The following is a 17,150-nucleotide window of genomic DNA, read 5'->3' as shown; positions in this document are numbered from 1 at the left end:
TGAATAAAGCTAGTATAGTCATTTTTTTAAATTTGCATCCAAGTTAGCACATGGTGCGACAATGGTTTCAGAAGTAGATTCCTTAATGCCCCTTACCCATTTAGCCCATCCCCCCTCCCACAACCCCTCCAGTAACCCTCTGTTTGTTCTGCATATTTAAGAGTCTCTTGTTTTGTCCCCATCCCTGTTTTTATATATATATTTTTTGCTTCCCTTCCCTTATGTTCATCTTTTTTGTCTCTCAAAGTCCTCATATGAGTGAAGTCATATGATATTTGTCTTTCTCTAATTTCGCTTACCATAATACCCTCTAGTTTCATCCATGTAGTTGCAAATGGCAAGATTTCATTCTAGTAGTGCAATTGCTGGGTCATAGGATAGTTCTATTTTTAATTTTTTGAGGAAACTCCATACTGTTTTCCATAGTGGCTGCACCAGTTTGCATTCCCATAGTATAATCACTTGTATACAGGTTTTTGTGTGGACATGTTTTCAATTCCTTTTGTTAAATACAAAGAAGTGTAAGATTGTCTACGTTTGTAGAAACTACCAAACTGTCTTCCAAAGTGGTCGTATCATTTTGCATTTCCATCAGCAATGAATGAGAGTTCCTGTTGCCCCGTATCCTCACTAGCACCTGGTGTCATAAGTGTTCCAGATTTGGGCCATTCTAACAGGTGTGTAGAAATAGTTCTTTGTTTTTTTGCAATTCCCTAATGACATGATTTTGAGCACTTGTTCACACATATATTTGCCATCTGTATATCTTCCTTTGTGAGGTGTCTGTTCATAAATTTTGCCCATTTTTTAAATTGGGCTGTTGGTTTTCTTATTGGTGAATCATACTATCCATTTTTCTACTATTTACATCTCTAACTTAATACTCTTTGCAAACATCTGGCCGTGTTTTACTCAATTCTACTTCATTTTGTTGACTAGATATATTTTCATTGGTGTACCACATTTTAACAATAGATGTTTAATATTTTGATTGTTTTCAATTTTTCATTACCATAAATAATGCCCTGTTGAACATTTATTCATATGGCTGTATGTATCTGTGTGTTCCAGTTATTTATTCCTGCATAATAAACTACCTGAAAACAGTGGCTTAAAGGAACCATTTTATTATCACTTATAATTTTTATGAGTCACACATTGCAGCAGGACTCAAGCAGGGGATTCTTTTTTCTATGGGAGACTGTAGAGATCACTGGGGTGGCTGGAAGGTGGCATCCAACTGGCATTATGGACCAGGGCACTTACATAGGACCTCTCCAGCATAGCTGTCCCACGTGGTAGTACTTCGCACATGGCCATGCAGGGCTTCCCGAGATCTCCAGGCCTCCGTAGAAGCTGCAATACTTGCGAATGCCCCTTGGAAGTCCCAAGACACCTCACTACATTTTATTGGTCAAATTGTTGGGGCCAACTCCGATTTGAGGGGAAGGTAATTAAACACACCTCTCAATGGGAGGAGTAGCAATGGTTGTGGACAGCTGTAATTTACACACTGTCCTATTAGCCCTTTAGGATAAATTCTTAGAAATGGAATTGCTAGCTCAAAAACTATTGCATGTTCTAAGTGTTGATACTTCTAAATGAATTGCCCAAGGGAAAATAATACCAACTGACACTCCACTAAGCATGTTTCTACACTCTTTGGCCATGATCTCGTTTCGTGAGTTCGAGCCTGGCGACAGGGTCTGTGCAAACAGCTCACAGCCTGGAGCCTGCTTCAGATTCTGTGTCTCCCTCTCTCTCTGCCCCTCCCCTGCTCATGCTCCGTCTCTCTCTTAAGAATTAAAAAGAAAGTGGGGCGCCTGGGTGGCGCAGTCGGTTAAGTGTCCGACTTCAGCCAGGTCACGATCTCGCGGTCCGTGAGTTCGAGCCCCGCGTCAGGCTCTGGGCTGATGGCTCAGAGCCTGGAGCCTGTTTCCGATTCTGTGTCTCCCTCTCTCTCTGCCCCTCCCCCGTTCATGCTCTGTCTCTCTGTCCCAAAAATAAATAAACGTTGAAAAAAAAATTAAAAAAAAAAAAAAGAATTAAAAAGAAAGAGTAACTTCTTCCAGATAACCATTTGTCTTCTTTCGTTCACGTGATAAAGCTGATGAATTCTCTTACAGAGACCCTGTTTTAGAAACTATCAGAGATGACTCCCTTACTGTCTACTGTTACTGCATCGTACTTAAGAGCAGGTTTCTCAATCTCAGCACTGTTGACACCTTGGGCCAGAAAACCCTTTGCTGTGGAGGTGGGGGTGGGGAGGGGGGCTGTGCTGTGCCCTGTAGGATGCTTAACAGCATCCCTGGCTTCTACTCACTAGATAGCACTTTCCCAAGTTGTGACCATCAAAATGTCCCCTAATTGAGAAACAGTCGGGGGGCATTTTGGGCAAGAGTAAGCTACTCTGACATAAAGAAACCCTACCAAGATCCAGTGGCTTGGAAAAGACAGAATTTTATTTCTTATGTAACAGTCCCAATGTAGAGTCCAGGATGTGGCAACCATGCTCCCTGGGGTCACTCAGAGGCCCAGATTCCTCCAAGCATGGTGTCTCCCCCAGGGAGCTGTCATCCTCAGCAGAGGCAAGGCTGGGTTGCAACAAGAGGGAGCAGTGGGCAGAGGGAGAGCACTGTTTGCTGTCTCAAGGAGCACACACCGTATCTACTCACATTTATTTTTTAAATGTTTATTTGGGGGGGAAGCAGAGAGAGAGGGACCAAGGATCTGAAGCAGGCTCTTGTTGACAACACTCACGAACTGTGAGCTCGTGACCTGGGCCAAAATCAGACGCTTAACCAACTGAGCCACCCAGGTGCCCCCCCACTCACATTTAATTGGCAGTTACCTGGCCACACCCAACTGCAAGTGGGGCTGGGAAAAAGAGTCTGGTGAGGCACTGATGTGCCCAGCAGTCTTCTGGAAGTAGGTGAGTGCCATAGACTGAATATCCCCCCAAACTCATAGGATGACTCCTAGCCCACAGTGTGACTGTATTTGGAAAAGTAATTAAGAGGAGGAAGAGACGCCAGAGATCTCTCTCCACACCTGTGGTAGAAAGACTGGTGCCATCTGAGCCTCCCGGTCTGTGGTGTTTCGATATGGTAGCCGAGCTAACACAGTGAGAGGGTCTTTGCTCCACAGCACCAGTGTCTGACAAAATCCTGCGAGGTGGAAGGTACAACACACCTGAGAAGGCAACAGTAAAAGGGTTTTAGTGATTTTTTTTTTTTAAGGTTTTATTTTTAAGTAACCTCTACACCCAATGTAGGGCTCGAACGGACAACCCCGAGATCAAGTCGCACACTCCACCAACTGTGAGCCAGCCAGGCACCCCAAGTCTTTTTGTTTTTTAATGGACAATCGCAAACACATTAAGAGTAGAGAGGACCTAAGAAGCTCTGTGTGCCCATCAGCCAGTGTCACCAACTCTCAACTTACAACCCATGTTATCTCACCTCTGTCTCCAAGCACACTTAGACCCGGAAGTGCATAACATCGTCCATGAAGTGGATGACCTGTGCCCACCTACAAAGCCTCCATGGTCTGGGGAAGAGGACTCACTGCTTCAGGACAGACCATGCTGAAAATCAGGCCCGAGACCTGACTCCCCCACCATGGCAGAGCAGAAAGGAGACCGATGTCCAGAGCCAATGGTGCCCCTCTGCCCACCGCAGGGCTATGAGATCAGCACTGGATGCAAGAAGAGGCGTACATCACCCTGTGACCATGAGGGAAAAGTAGAACTAAAATGTGGACCTGGCCTTCAACATCACCTGGCAAAGGAAGCAGTTCTCAGCTGCCTAACTCTGAACTTCGAGTTATATGAGATAATGAAACATCCTGGTGATTTAAGCCACAGTGAGGCTGGGATTCTGACACGGGCAGTTAGAGTCATCCTGATATTTGAGAGGCGTGACATGTCCTTAGCAATGGAAGCAAAACCGTTTGCTATATCTTAACAACATCACCGTGCTTGTGCCAGGTTAGCCGTTTCTGCAGTCAAAAGGGCACCCCCACCAGCACCCGGCACACAAGACCCTCAACAGCTAGGCTCCTCCATTTCCACCGGCAGCCAGGAAGTCCCTGCATTCACGTTCCTCCCCGGCAGCCTGGTGAGCTCATCCTGCAGACGTGGCACAAGGCTACCCTGGGCCCTGCCGACCCCGCGAAGGTTCTCGTCCCCACTCTAATCCTTTTCACACTTTCGAAGGCAAGGAGATGGACATTTTAGAACAGGAGACACCAAACAAATGGATGTTACTTCTCCACCCCGAACATTAAGCACCAGCCTTTGTATCAGTGAGCTCCTCCTAGGCCATGCTGCAGTAACAAGAGATCCCAGGATCAGGGACAGGGAATCCCGCTGGCTTAACTCCTGCCGTGCCATCAGCTGCAGGGGCTGCAGGCCTGCTCTCTGGGATCAGCACGAACAAAGAGTCATAACCATGCAAAAACTCTTTTGGCACTGGGGGCAAAGAGGGGATGGATGAACCACACACCAGCTTTTAAAGCTTCTGCCTCAGAGTGTGCGTGTCATCTCTGATTACAGCAGCGTTGGAAGTCATACGCTGAAGATCGACATCGAGGAATGAGGCAAACGATTTGGAATGATGATATAATCTATCACCTTTTCCAGAACCGAAAACCAAATCAGGCAAAGGTCAGTTGGGGAAACATAAAGTTATTCCAGGTGTCTTGGGTAAGAGCGGCATCAGGGTCTTGTACAAACCCGAAGACCTGGGGGGAAAAGTCAGGGAGATCGCGACCGAGGACGTGGGTGGTGCGGAAGCCTCGGCAGTCTCCTGGGCTGCAGCAGGGAAGCCTGTGCTCCAGGAGGCTCGCTAGAAAATTCTACCTGCAACTGCCTCCGATCCTCAATCTCTAATCCAGTTATGGAGGCTATTCCGGGAAACGTGGCCCCCAGCTGATTACCACCCGAGCTTCTGTGTCCTGCTCCCCATGTGACGGCACCTGGGCAGGGCCCCCGGGAAGCGAGCAGGTGGCGAGGGCGGGATCCCGACGGTGGTACAGCGCCCTCACCAGGCGAGGCCGGCGGACTCCGCAGGAGCACAGTCTCACCTGAAGCACCCCAAACGGCCCGGGTGTCCCTAACATGACAACAGCACACAGGAGAGGGCGCTTTCCGGACGCCAGGCGCTCCTCTCCACCCTGAAGCTACCCCCCCACCCTTGCCGTCGCCCCACGGCAGGAGTCGGGCACAAGGCGGCGGAACAGCTGCCCCCGTCCCTCTCCCGAGAGCCCGCCTGTGTCTTCTGAAGCGCACCCCGGGCCTCAGGAACAGCGACAACGCCACCGCTTCCCCGCGACTGTCGCGGAACTACACGGCCGCCACGGGACAGCTCAGTCTGTCCGCGGCACGGCCCGCAGCCCTGGGCCACAGCGGCCGCAGCCCGGGCCCGGAGACTGGGACTCCGCCGGAAGGGGCAGTGTCCGACCAGAGCGCCTTCGCCCCACCCCCGGGCCAGCAGCCAATCCCAGCGTGCGGCAGTGAAGACGGCCCACCTTAGTCAATCCCAGAGCGCGCGCGGGCGGCGCTCCGCTGACGCAGATATTTCAGCAGGCCCGCCACGCGCCGCGGCTACCGGTTCTTCCCAGCGCGCACTGCGACCGCGCCCCTTTCAGCCAATCACAGCGCGCGCCGCGGACGCCCGCCAATGGGCGCTCTGAAAGGCGGGGCGGCCCGGGACAGCGGCGGGTGGCGGGAAGGCGCCGCGATGGCGGGCCGGCGCGGAGCCCTCATCGTGCTGGAGGGCGTGGATCGCGCGGGAAAGAGCACGCAGAGTCGCAAGCTGGTGGCCACGCTGTGCGCCTCGGGCCACCGTGCCGAGCTGCTCCGCTTCCCGGGTGGGTGTGGCGCCGGCGGGGCGGACGGTGCGCGGCCCCGCTCGGTCTGGTGTTTGTGCGGCTCCGTGGGTCTGTAGTGGACGTACGACCCGGCGGCCCTCTCTAAAGCGGGGTCGTGACGTGGTCGTACACTCAGGAGACTGGTGTCGCGAGGTGACCCGATCTGTCACCCCCAGCAGTGTCCTGGCGCTGATGTGTAGTCCGTACCCCAGTGTCTGCTTTTGGTTTTCTGGATAGCTGTTTGCTCTCGGCGGGGGGGGGCCGGTATGGGATATTTTTAGTTTGTAAGGTAAAGCTTTTGATCTCCAAAGTGCTTACGAAAATTTCGTCAGTGCTTACGTTATCCAAAAACACCTTAAGGCCTACGAAATGGGTAGGGAAATGAGCGTAAAATGCTTTTTTGAATACCGTTCTAATCAGTCTGCAAATCTTATGAATACTTCTTTCGAGATAACTACTTTGTGCCCTCATTTCCTTTTCTTAAAGCATTTTTCGTCCCATCGTGTGTGCACGCTGCTGCCCTTTCTCTGGGAAGCTCCTTTGGCTTCAGGGGGAGGTGTGAATCTGTGTACACACGTGGTACCATAAAACAAAGTTCGACTTGGGTGTGGGACCGGAAGCTCAGCCCCAGCTATATTCCACTTCAGGTGGAGAGTCTGTCCTCACTTTTGTGTCACACCCTCTTCTCTTTTTTTAGAAAGATCAACTGAAATTGGCAAACTTCTGAGTTCCTACTTGGAAAAGAAGAGCGAGGTGGAAGATCACTCGGTGCACCTGCTTTTCTCCGCGAACCGCTGGGAGCAAGTGTAAAAACAACCTTTGTGCCGCCCCTTCCTGGTGTGGTGCTTCCTTCTTGAGCCTGGGTGAACGGCAGCTCTTGATTCTGAAGGGTGTTGGCAGGAACGCCAGTAATGACACTTTTAAAAGTGTCAGGCTCGTCCCCCATGACCCGAGGTCTTAGAGCTCCATAGTTCCCAAAGAGCACTGATTAGTGCTTTTCCTTCCTCCTGCCCTGCCACCTTTCTGTTATTAATAGACATTATTTAGGGTAGGTTTAGGTATACAGGAAAGCTGGTGGAAAGGTCAGTTCCTCCATACCCCTGTCCCCTACCCCCTCCTCCATTTCTCATGTTATTGGTTAGATCAGCGAGTTAACTTGTTACAGCGGGTGAACTGATGTTGACACATTAGTAACTGAAGTTCACAGTTTACCTTCTCCCGCCCCTTTTGTTTTGCCTCCTCTTACTCAGCCTCTTCCCTCAACATGTAACTTTTACACAGTGCCTGTGGGGCATGCTTTTAGGTGCTTTTGTTTCCATTTACATACACCTGTGTTGTTGGGCTTGTTTTGTTTTCTAACATAAATAAATGGGATCCTCCCATACAAACTGCCTCCTAACTTGCTTCCTAATTCTGGCCTGCAGAGCTCTGACTTCCCTGTCGCTCTGGGGAGCTTTTCAGAAAGGCTACTCCACAGTAGATGCAGCTAGATGCCTGCTGACGGCTTTGCGCTGTCCCCCCTTATGAGCAAGCCTACGCTGCTTTCTTCTGGATCGCCTGTGTCTTATTTGGAAAGGTCTTCCCACTACAAGTATTAGAAGAAAGTGAGATCATTTTTATAAACTTTAATATATCTGGAATTCATGGACATAATTGGTCTGACTTTGCTTTTTGTGGCTTTGTAGAAAAATAAGTCCACTTAGAAATGAAGAATAATGCTGACTCCACTTCCTAGTGAGTGATCTTGTCCCTGGCACACAGGTCTGCATGTGGCACCACTCCTCCTTCAGGTCATTCCAGCCACTACCATTTGCTCAGTCAGATGTGAAAGTCCTTGGGTGACCGGTCAGATGCCGGGTTCACATCTGGCACCATTGCCCACCAGTTGTGTGACCTTGGTCCCGCGCAGCCCCTCTCAGCCACAGCTGCCTCATCAGCATCGTGGCCGTGGTGGCCCCTCTTGTAGATCCAGGTGAGGATCAAGTACAGCTGGGCGGCAGGCCTGGGAAAGAGTGCCCGGTTAACCTGAGCTGTTCTGAAGCACTTCTGTGAAGAAACTGCTGATTTCCTCCACCCCTTTAATTGTCCATCTTTTTGCTCTGCTTCTTAATGGACTCAATTGCTGGTTCCCAGAGATACTTGTCTTCTGGCTTCTGCATAGTCCGGGGGCACAGACTGGGTGGCACTGCCCTCACAGAATGGGGGCAGCACCCTGCACTTCCTTCCCCGTCTCTTTGCCAAAACCCACCAGTCCTCCAGGGGCACCTTCCCACTCCATGCAGGAATTCATTCTTGGAAATTAGGGATTTCTTTTACTTCCCATAGCAATTTAGCCATTTTCTACTCCCTTCTGTGCCTGTCTACCTGAGATCTCAGGGCTGGGGGCTGACTAGCCATCATCCGGTCAAGGACACCCTTGGCCACCTGTCCATCCTTGTCCTCAGCCTTCAGGCTCGAGGCCACAAGAGTCATCGTATCTCCTCCTGGCCTCATCTGCTCCTTTGCCCTCCTGGGTTCTTCTTTTCAGCAGGGCAGCCTGGCCCCTCTGCACCCCCACCCAGACAGCGCCAAGCCTCCCTTTGCTCATCTGTCTTTGTCACTTGTGTCTGTGGTGCTTTAGTGGACTTGTCTTTTCTGCGTTGGGCTTTGCCGGGAACGCTCCTGTGTCATCTTCTAAAGAGAAGATCCAGGAGTGCCTGGGTGGCTCAGTCGGTTGGGCGACCAACTCCAGCTCAGGTCGTGATCTCATGGTTTATGAGTTCAAGCCCCGTGTCATGCTCTGTGCTGACAGCTCAGAGCCTGGAGCCTGCTTCAGGTTCTGTGTCTCCCTCTCTCTCTTCTTCTCCCCCCTCTGTGTTCTATCAAAAATAAATAAACATGGGGCGCCTGGGTGGCTCAGTCAGTTAAGCGTCTGACTTCGGCTCAGGTCATGATCTCACGGTCCGTGAGTTCGAGCCCTGTGTCGGGCTCTGTGCTGACAGCTCGGAGCCTGGAGCCTGTTTCAGATTCTGTGTCTCCCTCTCTCTCCGCCCCTCCCCTGTTCATGCTCTGTCTCTCTCTGTCTCAAAAATAAATAAACGTTAAAAAAAATTTTTTTTAAGTAAATAAATAAACATAAAAGATTTTTTTTAAAGCGAAGATCCAGATCTTTTCTGAACAAAAATAAAGTTACAAATCACTGCCCAGTAATCCCTTCATTGCATGGGTTTCTGAACTGGTGAGTTATATTCTCTGGACCTGTGAAGCCAGGACCGTGGTTCAGAAGCACTCTGTTTTTTAGGCCATTAATTAAGAAGAAGTTGAGCCAAGGCATCACCCTCGTTGTTGACAGATACGCATTTTCTGGTGTCGCCTTCACCAGTGCCAAGGAGGTGAGTGTCTCCTGGCCCCAGTGTGATCGTGGCAGGTACAGACTCCGTGTGTTCATAAAATGCCTTCTAGGACTGCTAGGGTCCCTCTCTTTGCTGGGTTAAGTGGCTCTTTATCAGGAGGAAGAGCACCCAGATTGTTGTCAGAACTCTGTGTTGCTCGGATAGCATATTAGCGCCTCCATTCCATGGTGGGTGTCTGGGTGTTTTCTATTAATCTTCCTCCCCACCGCCCCCACCCCCCCCCCCGCCCCCAGTGCCATGTACTTGTCGTTCTACGGGGAGAACGGCAGTGACCATGCTGCCCGTTTGTTCTGCTTTTTATTTAGAAATGTTCACATAAGCACCAGCAGAGAAGACGATAACCACCAGCACCATCGCCTGCCTCAGAACCTTCTGGTCTCTGAGCTGACCCACCGGGCACATCACTAGCTCCTTGGTGAACATTTCAGTTCACATCCCAAAATAACTTCTCACTAACATAATGTCACCTTAGCAAAGAGGAGCCCTTTCCTGACGCCATCATTCAGTCACGTGCTCAGTCACCAGTTCTTTCGGGAACTGCTTGATTGGTCTTGTGTTTTCACACATAGATTGAATCAGAATCACTTTCAGGGCTGTACTTGAAGTGAGATCCCTTTGCTGTCTCAGACACACATTAGCTTGTTTTTCCCCTTTGTTAGGAATTTTGAAACCAAAAATTCGACCCCGTCATGGCTTCTTTCTCTAACTGTTGGGTTCTCCGTTGCCAGAATTTTTCCCTGGACTGGTGCAAGCAGCCGGACGTGGGCCTCCCGAAGCCGGACCTCGTGGTGTTCCTTCAGTTACGGCTGGCAGAGGCCGCCACCCGGGGAGAGTTTGGCCGTGAACGCTATGAGAATGGGAACTTCCAGGAGCGGGCGCTGCGTCGCTTCCATCAGCTGATGGCGGATGAGACCCTGAACTGGAAGGTGAGGGTGTCTTCCGGTGTCGCCGCCAGAAAGCACCTCAGTCCTGCTGCTGAGCCGAGACACCTGGCGGGCCTGGGGCTCCTCCAGGGCTTCTGTGCACAGCAGACCCCGGTCCTTTGTGGGTTGTGCACAACTAGGGAATTTGGTGCCTGGCGGGTGAGTCGGGGAGAGTTTACTAGATGGCAGCTCCCAGAGTGCAGTCCCGTGTAGTCAGGGCTCCTCTGTTGGCATCATGCCACCCACAAGTCACACCTCGCTTCGCCTTGTTTGTTTTTTTTTATTCTGGGTTTTGTTTTAATTTTTGTTTTTTAATGATTATTTTTGAGAGGGAGAGAGAGTGCACTCAGGGGAGAGGCAGAGAGAGAGGGAGAGGCAGAGAGAGAGGGAGACACAGAATCCGAAGCAGGCTCTCGGCTCTGAGCTGTCAGCACAGAGCCCGACGTGGGGCTCGAACCTACAAACCGCGAGATCATGACCTGAGCCGAAGCCAAATGCTTAACTGACCTGACCGAGCCACCCGGGCGCCCCTAAGGTTATTTATTTTGAAAGACAGCACGAGCAGGGGAGGGGCAGAGAGAAAGGGGAGACAGCATCCCCAGCAGGCTCCTCACTGTCGGCGCCAGCCTCATCATGAGACTATCCCACGAACCGTGAGATCATGACCTGGGCCGGAGCCAAATGTCAGACCCTCAACCAACGAGCCACTCGGGCACCCCCGCCTTCCATTTGTAACCTCAGAGTAGCACTCTGGCTTGCTGTGTCTGTTCCACCTCTGATCTCGAAAGTCCTAGCTGGCAGGTTTGGGCGCGGCCCTCTGTTCTGCCTCCACACCTGGGAGTCCTTTGTTACCTCCCTCCGAGCCCTGTGCCACCAGTTCCAGCCCCGGAAGGGGCCTTTCTTCCTTTCCTCTTGTGAGGATGTCCTCCTCTCACCCGCAGGCTCACACCCATGCAGCTCAGCCCCTGTCTACCTAGGCCTGGTGCCCCTCAGCCCTGCTCCCTCCGCCTCAGTGCACTGCTCCCGTTCACCTGGCCCATTTCCCCCTCCCCATGGACACCAAAGCGGCCCCTTCCCCACTGCTCCCCGGGCCCACCCTTATCCCTGTGTGGTCAGAGGCTGCCCCGGGAAGGAGAATGTTGGTTTTCTTTACCATCAACAAGCTCCACTGCTGAGAGGGGCTGCATCCCTGCTGTGCTGTGGGAGGTCTAAGGGAGTCGCTTTGGCTCCCAGTGCTTTGGCTCCCAGTTCGGCTGTCTTCTCTGGTTCATGCTGCTCCCTCGAGCTGCCTGTCTGTGGCCTCATCCTGTCCCCCACACAGAATTCTGCCTCTCTTGTCAGGGTGCTTTCTCCTGCTGTGCAAGGACAGCGTTCCTGTGAGACTGGCAGTAAGGGAAAGTGGCTTAAAGCAAAGAAGCGATTACCGTTAATTTATATGGAACATTTCTGAATGTTCCCAGACCCAGCAAATCACCTCTCCTACGCCCTTGTGACCCATCTTGCTAACGAGCGCCCATAACCCATGGATGTGAAGCCCAGACACTCGCAGACACAGAGCTCTGGCGGCGGGGCGCAGGGACGCGGAGGGCCGTCCCGGGGAAAGAGCCCAGCGGGCCTCCTTGCTGTACAACCAACGCTGAGCGCCCTTTTCGCCCTTTCCAGTAAAGCGAAAATCCTTGTTGGTTTCTTTTGGTTAGCGAAACAGGTACTAACATCGGTCTTTGACACAGACTTTTGCAAAGCAGGGGACACCATTCCATTTCTGTTCAACGTGCCCGCGTCAGAGCTGGGGGTGTGAGCAGCGTGTTTCTTTCTACAAATGGAAGCTCCAGATAAAATCCCTTTAAGTTTGTTTAATATCAATAAGCTTTTAAACTCATTTTTAGACTGATTGATTATATCGTATGCAGAAATTCCAAAGTTCTGTTCCATTTCTGTTTTTCTTTTGTCAATCAGTTCTACATGGTTTAAGTTATTCTGAATTTAGAACACTTTTCGAAATCTGCAAGGAATAAGACAGAAATGTCTGCAATCAGGAATGTGAGTGAAGAGGAAACCGTTTCCTACCGACCAGCGCTGGTGCCCTTGTCCTTCCCGACCTCCTGAGTTTTCATCTTGTGTCACTTCCTTTAGTCTTAAGAACATTCTGTAATGTTCCCTGTAGGGTGGGTCTCCTGGCATAGAATTCTCAGCTTTTGTTTATCTGAAAATTAACGTTTTTAGCATTATTTTTGAGAAGTTTTTAAGCAAATAACAAGAAGTTACAACTTGCAAGTATAGTATATAAAACTCTCTCCCAGGACCATTCGAGAATGAATTTGTACCCAACACCTGCCCCCTGCCATGTACTGTCAGATTTGGGACTTAACACCATTGGGTCCCCAGGCCCATTTGGGTTACCCCCCATTCGGGTTCCCACTCACGTCCTTTTTAACAAATGACTCAGTGTACAGTCACGTGTCTGGCCTTAGCCTGTGACTTTCATGACTCTGACACTTCGGAAGTTTCACAGCAGTTGTGGTAGTGAGTCTCAGATGGCCTCTCCTGTTTGCCCACGACTGGATTCGGGTCGTGCGTCTCTGGCAGGGTAGCATTAGCAGGCTGTCGGCTTCCCAGTGCACCCTGCCATGTCATGTGGGATTTCGGCTTGTCCCATTTCTGGTGATGCTTGCTTTGTCGGGTATTTATACTGAAGTGTAGCTGACACACACTGTTAAGGTTAGTGTGCACCACAGTGATGGGACCTGCATGTGCCACTGGCTGTGGTCCCCAGGCTGGGCCTTCCACATCGTGACTCCACCCCGTAACCGGAAGCCTGGTCCTCCCTATCCCCTGCACCCCCCCACCCCTTCCCCTCTGGCAACCACCAGTGCGATCTTTGCATTTATGCGTCTCTTCCCGCTTTTTGTTTGTTTGTTTAGATTCCACGTACACGTGAAATCATACGGTGTCTGTCTCTGGCTTACTTCACTTAGCCTGCCACCCCCTGGGCTCACCTGTGTCCCTGCATGCGGCGGGAGCTCCTTCTGCCCTTCGGCTGAGCGATGTCCCACTGTGCGCGTACCGGTGACGTTCACCTTCAGGGTGCTTGCCGGGCCCCACTGCAAGGGGACTCTCCGTCTGTAACTAATGCGTGTTTTGTGATGAGATTCTTCAAAACCACCAAAGAGTCTCCTCGCTCATCACGTTTTCAGTTCACCTTTACGTCTATATCTGAACAGACCCATGTTTTCCTGCTTTACCACCAGCAGTCTGTTCCACCGAGGTCTGGCCCACGGGACCCCCCTCCCCACGGCTCCTGTTACACTTCTGCTCCCCAGCACGTGAACATTTTCTGGATTTGTCCTGTATTTTTCCAGCCCAGCTCTAGAATCGGTTGCCTCCCCAGGTGTCCCTGGTTGCTTTTTGTGGCGAAAGGTATTTCTAGATCCGTGTCCAGGGACCCAGGGTGCTTGTTGGTGCTGTGCTGTCTGTTCCCAGGCCCTCAGAGGACTAGAGATGTAGAAGTTTCTGTGTGATATGCCATGTGTGAGTTTATACAGTGTGTGTATGTGTGTGTGTGTGGTACACGTGTGTGGTTTTCCCATGTGTGTTTATACATGTGTGGTACGCCTGTGTGTGTTTACATGTATGGGGGGGTACACCCGTGTGCGAGCTCATACGTGTGAGACATGCCCGTATGCCAGTTCACACCTGGCATGCAGGGTGCAGAATGCAGTCTAGAATGCCTTCAGGAGGGTGTCACCGGTGTGGGCTCTCGGGCTGTGTAGGAGGTCATTCCGACTCCTGCAACCAGACCTCACGAAATCGTTCCACAGCCGAGTGGGTCTGTGCTCCCAGGAGCCCGGCTGTGTCAGGACAAAACCGTCTCCCCAGGCCTGACTTCTTGCAGAACTTGCCCGAGTTCCGCTCAGCGACCGGGCAGGGCTGCGGCCGGGCGGGCCCTGCAATCCCTGCGCGTGCCCTGAGCTGGACTCGTCGGGGTGGGGAGGCGAGGGGAGGGGGCTGATGGGGAGCAGGACTGGGTGTTTCTCCTGTGTCGAGGCCGCAGCAGGAGTGCGGGACGCCTTGGTCCTCAGGACACGAGCAAAGCCACGACCAGAGGTCAGAGGGGAGGGTGAAGGACCCCGGCGGCGTGGGGTGCCCCTCCGGAGCCCAGCCCCGCCTGGAGTCCCCGCGCGCAGCGAGAACGGCGAGAAGCATTAACCGTCCTCTCTCTCCCTGCCTCCCCTGTGGGAACAGATGGTCGACGCCTCCAAAAGCATCGAAGATGTCCACAAGGAGATCCACGCCCTCTCCGTGGACACCATCCGGGCCGTCACGCAGAGGCCGCTGGGGGAGCTGTGGAAGTAGACGCGCAGCGCCCCTCGTCGGTGGCCCCTCGGGGCGGAGCTGCTGGGGAGGTGGGCGACCCGACGCCGTGCGCATGCGTGGACCAGCGCCGGCAGCCGCAGGCCAGCCCGTCGTGAGGTGGCGGGGCGCGGAGACCCCGTGCGCGCAGTCTTCCTCCGCCCGCTTTTACCCCGAGATCCCGGTAAATTACTGTTTTCTCTTCCGGAGGGACCGCATCCGCGCGGTTTCATTGAAACGGCAGTCAGCTGAAACTCTCCTGAATCTTTTCTAGGAACTAATAAAAATGATTTGGGGAACGTCCTGCGGGGCAGTCGTCTCCTTAGCAGCCGTGGGCGTGAGGGAGAGGCGGTCGTAGCGGGCCAGCCCTGGCCGGGCCTTCGGGATTCCTGCCCGGCGTTGCCGGCAGCCGCCGCTGGGCCCTGAGCACCTGCGTGCCGGCCCGTCGTAAGCTGCTGTGCGTGGTCTGAGGGCACGAAGAGAATCGGGGCTGAGGGCAGTGCAGCGGGGGCCCCCATCCAGAGGGACTGCGGCCGAGGTGTGGTATCTGGGTGACCACTACGTTGTAAGAGGTGACGAGAGGAGCCTGGGCAGCACCTGGCGGTGGCCTCAAGGGTCCTGCGCAGCGGCAGCGCCCAGGGCCACGCTTGCCTGTGCTGGGCAGGGTCGTGCTTGTCTGGGTTCTTGTCTGTGGTCCCCGGGCCGGGGGCGCAGGCCCGGACGTGCCCAAGGCAGCCCGGCCCTGCGTCCTGGTCCTCAGGGGGCATCTCAAAGGGGACGGAGGAAATGATGGGTTCTGTGTCCTTTGCTTGCTGAGGGGCCTGGGGACGGCACGGTGTCAGCCTCAGGCCTCTGTCCATCAGAAGGTGCTGGTTCTGTCCACTCAGACCGCGCCGCACCCTTGAGGTCACCATTGGGTAACAAGAGCTGTCGCGAACAGGGATAGACTGTGGAGTGCCGGGTGTCCCCCCGCGCCCCCCAGTGGTGGCCTGGCCTCACCATCGTTAGCCGCCTTTGTGCTCTTTGACAGAATCGAGGCCTCATGCCCTGTGATGAAAACAGTCGCTGCCCGCCCAACTGGGGGCCCCTGGGTGGTCAGTCCGTTGAGCATCCAACTCTTGGTTTTGGCCATCATCGCACAGTTGGTGGGATCGAGCCCTGTGTTGGGCTCTGTGCTGACAGCATGGAGCCTGCTTGGGATTCTCTCTCTGCCTCTCTCTCCCTCCCTCTCCCTCTCCCTCTCTCTCTGCCCCTCCCCAACTTGCTTGCACATGCACACTTTCTCTCAAAATAAGTAATAGTAGACTTAAGAAGCTCCCAAACCAGCATCCCATGTGCCTCCCGTTGCCGTGGGGCAGGCCAGGGTGACTGACACCTAGTGAGAGGTGGGGACTGTCGGGCAGGCGGAGTGGGTGGTGGGTGGAGGCTGTGCCTGGAACACCCAGGCCACGATGGCGGCTGAGGGGACCTCTCAGCTGCAGACAGCTGCACCCCAGGCTAGAACTCAAGCCGTGGGGAGCCACCTGCTCGGCGCCGGGCCATGGTGGGGTTGGAGGTGGACAGGAATTCAGGAAGAGAAGGGCTGGAGTGGAGGCAGAAATGGTCTGACAGATTCCAACTTTCTCCAGGAAATACGGTGGGCCTTCAAACATCTGGCCAGGTGGCAGGGGCAGGCCTGACCAAGGAGGGGTGGGGGGGGGGGACAGGGTCCAGAGCACCCTTCTCTCCGGTGGTTTCCGGTCTCTCCCTAAAGACGACTGTCAGGCACTGGGTGGGGCACCCACATGGCAAGGGGACCGGAGAAAGCCCACGGTGCTGTCACAGGGTCTCTGGTGGGGAGGCGGCAGTCCTGGTCAGGGGAGTGGGCGGCAGCAGGAGGGCTCAGAGGGCGCGCCCTCGCTGGCACTCAGGGTGGAGGGAGGGCCCCACCCCCCACCCCCCACCCCCCACCCTGGGGAGCACAGGTGGCTTCTGGGAGACGGGAGGAGGTGGGCCAGCATGGGCCCGGGCCTCCAGCCAGAAGCAGCCTTGCAGAAGCCTTCTCAGGGCCCCTGGGAAGAAGGCGGCTGCTGCTTCGACTGTTCCAGCTCAAGCTACTCTGGGTGTCCCCTAGAGGCCGTGGCGCAGGCTCCAGGACTTCCTCACCTGGGGAGCTTTTGTCTGCCTTCGTCCCCTGGCAGCTGCCGTGGATGGCAGGTGGGGGCGCTGTGTGACTCGTGCCAAGGTGACCGGACGAGGCCAGTGGGCTCAGCCCACCTGGAAGGACACTGCTTTCAGAAATCAAACCAAGGATGGGGCGCCTGGGTGGCTCAGTCGGTTAAGCGGCCGACTTCGGCTCAGGTCATGATCTTGCATTGCCGTTTTTGAGTTCAAGCCCCACATCAGGCTCTGTGCTGACAGCTCAGAGCCTGGAGCTGCTTCAGAGTCTGTGTCTCCGTCTCTCTCTGCTCCTCCCCCACTCACACTGTCTCTCTCTCAAAAATAAACATTAAGAATCAAACCAAGGCTAACACCACGCACGAGACACTCTCCACAGCCTCTCTTGTCGAAGGAGGAGCCGCTGTGCGTCGTCCTAAAATCGAGTTCCTTGTCTTTCACTCTGGGGACCACAAGG

The 17,150-nt window shown here is 53.6% G+C and overlaps 1 protein-coding gene across 1 annotated transcript; it reads left to right on the top strand.

The window, feature by feature from the left end:
• Window positions 1–5,697: 5,697 nt before the first annotated feature.
• Window positions 5,698–14,839, top strand: DTYMK (deoxythymidylate kinase). The gene is made up of 5 exons (XM_023260017.1): window positions 5,698–5,871; window positions 6,569–6,677; window positions 9,152–9,242; window positions 9,992–10,189; window positions 14,429–14,839. Exons 1-5 carry the CDS (start codon window positions 5,742–5,744, stop codon window positions 14,537–14,539), a joined length of 639 nt encoding a protein of 212 aa, XP_023115785.1. The 5' UTR covers window positions 5,698–5,741; the 3' UTR covers window positions 14,540–14,839.
• Window positions 14,840–17,150: the final 2,311 nt, after the last annotated feature.

The sequence above is a fragment of the Felis catus genome, chromosome C1 (assembly GCF_018350175.1).
Source record: "Felis catus isolate Fca126 chromosome C1, F.catus_Fca126_mat1.0, whole genome shotgun sequence".
Taxonomy (NCBI): Eukaryota; Metazoa; Chordata; class Mammalia; order Carnivora; family Felidae; genus Felis; species Felis catus.
This window is presented reverse-complemented; position numbering and strand designations above follow the sequence as displayed.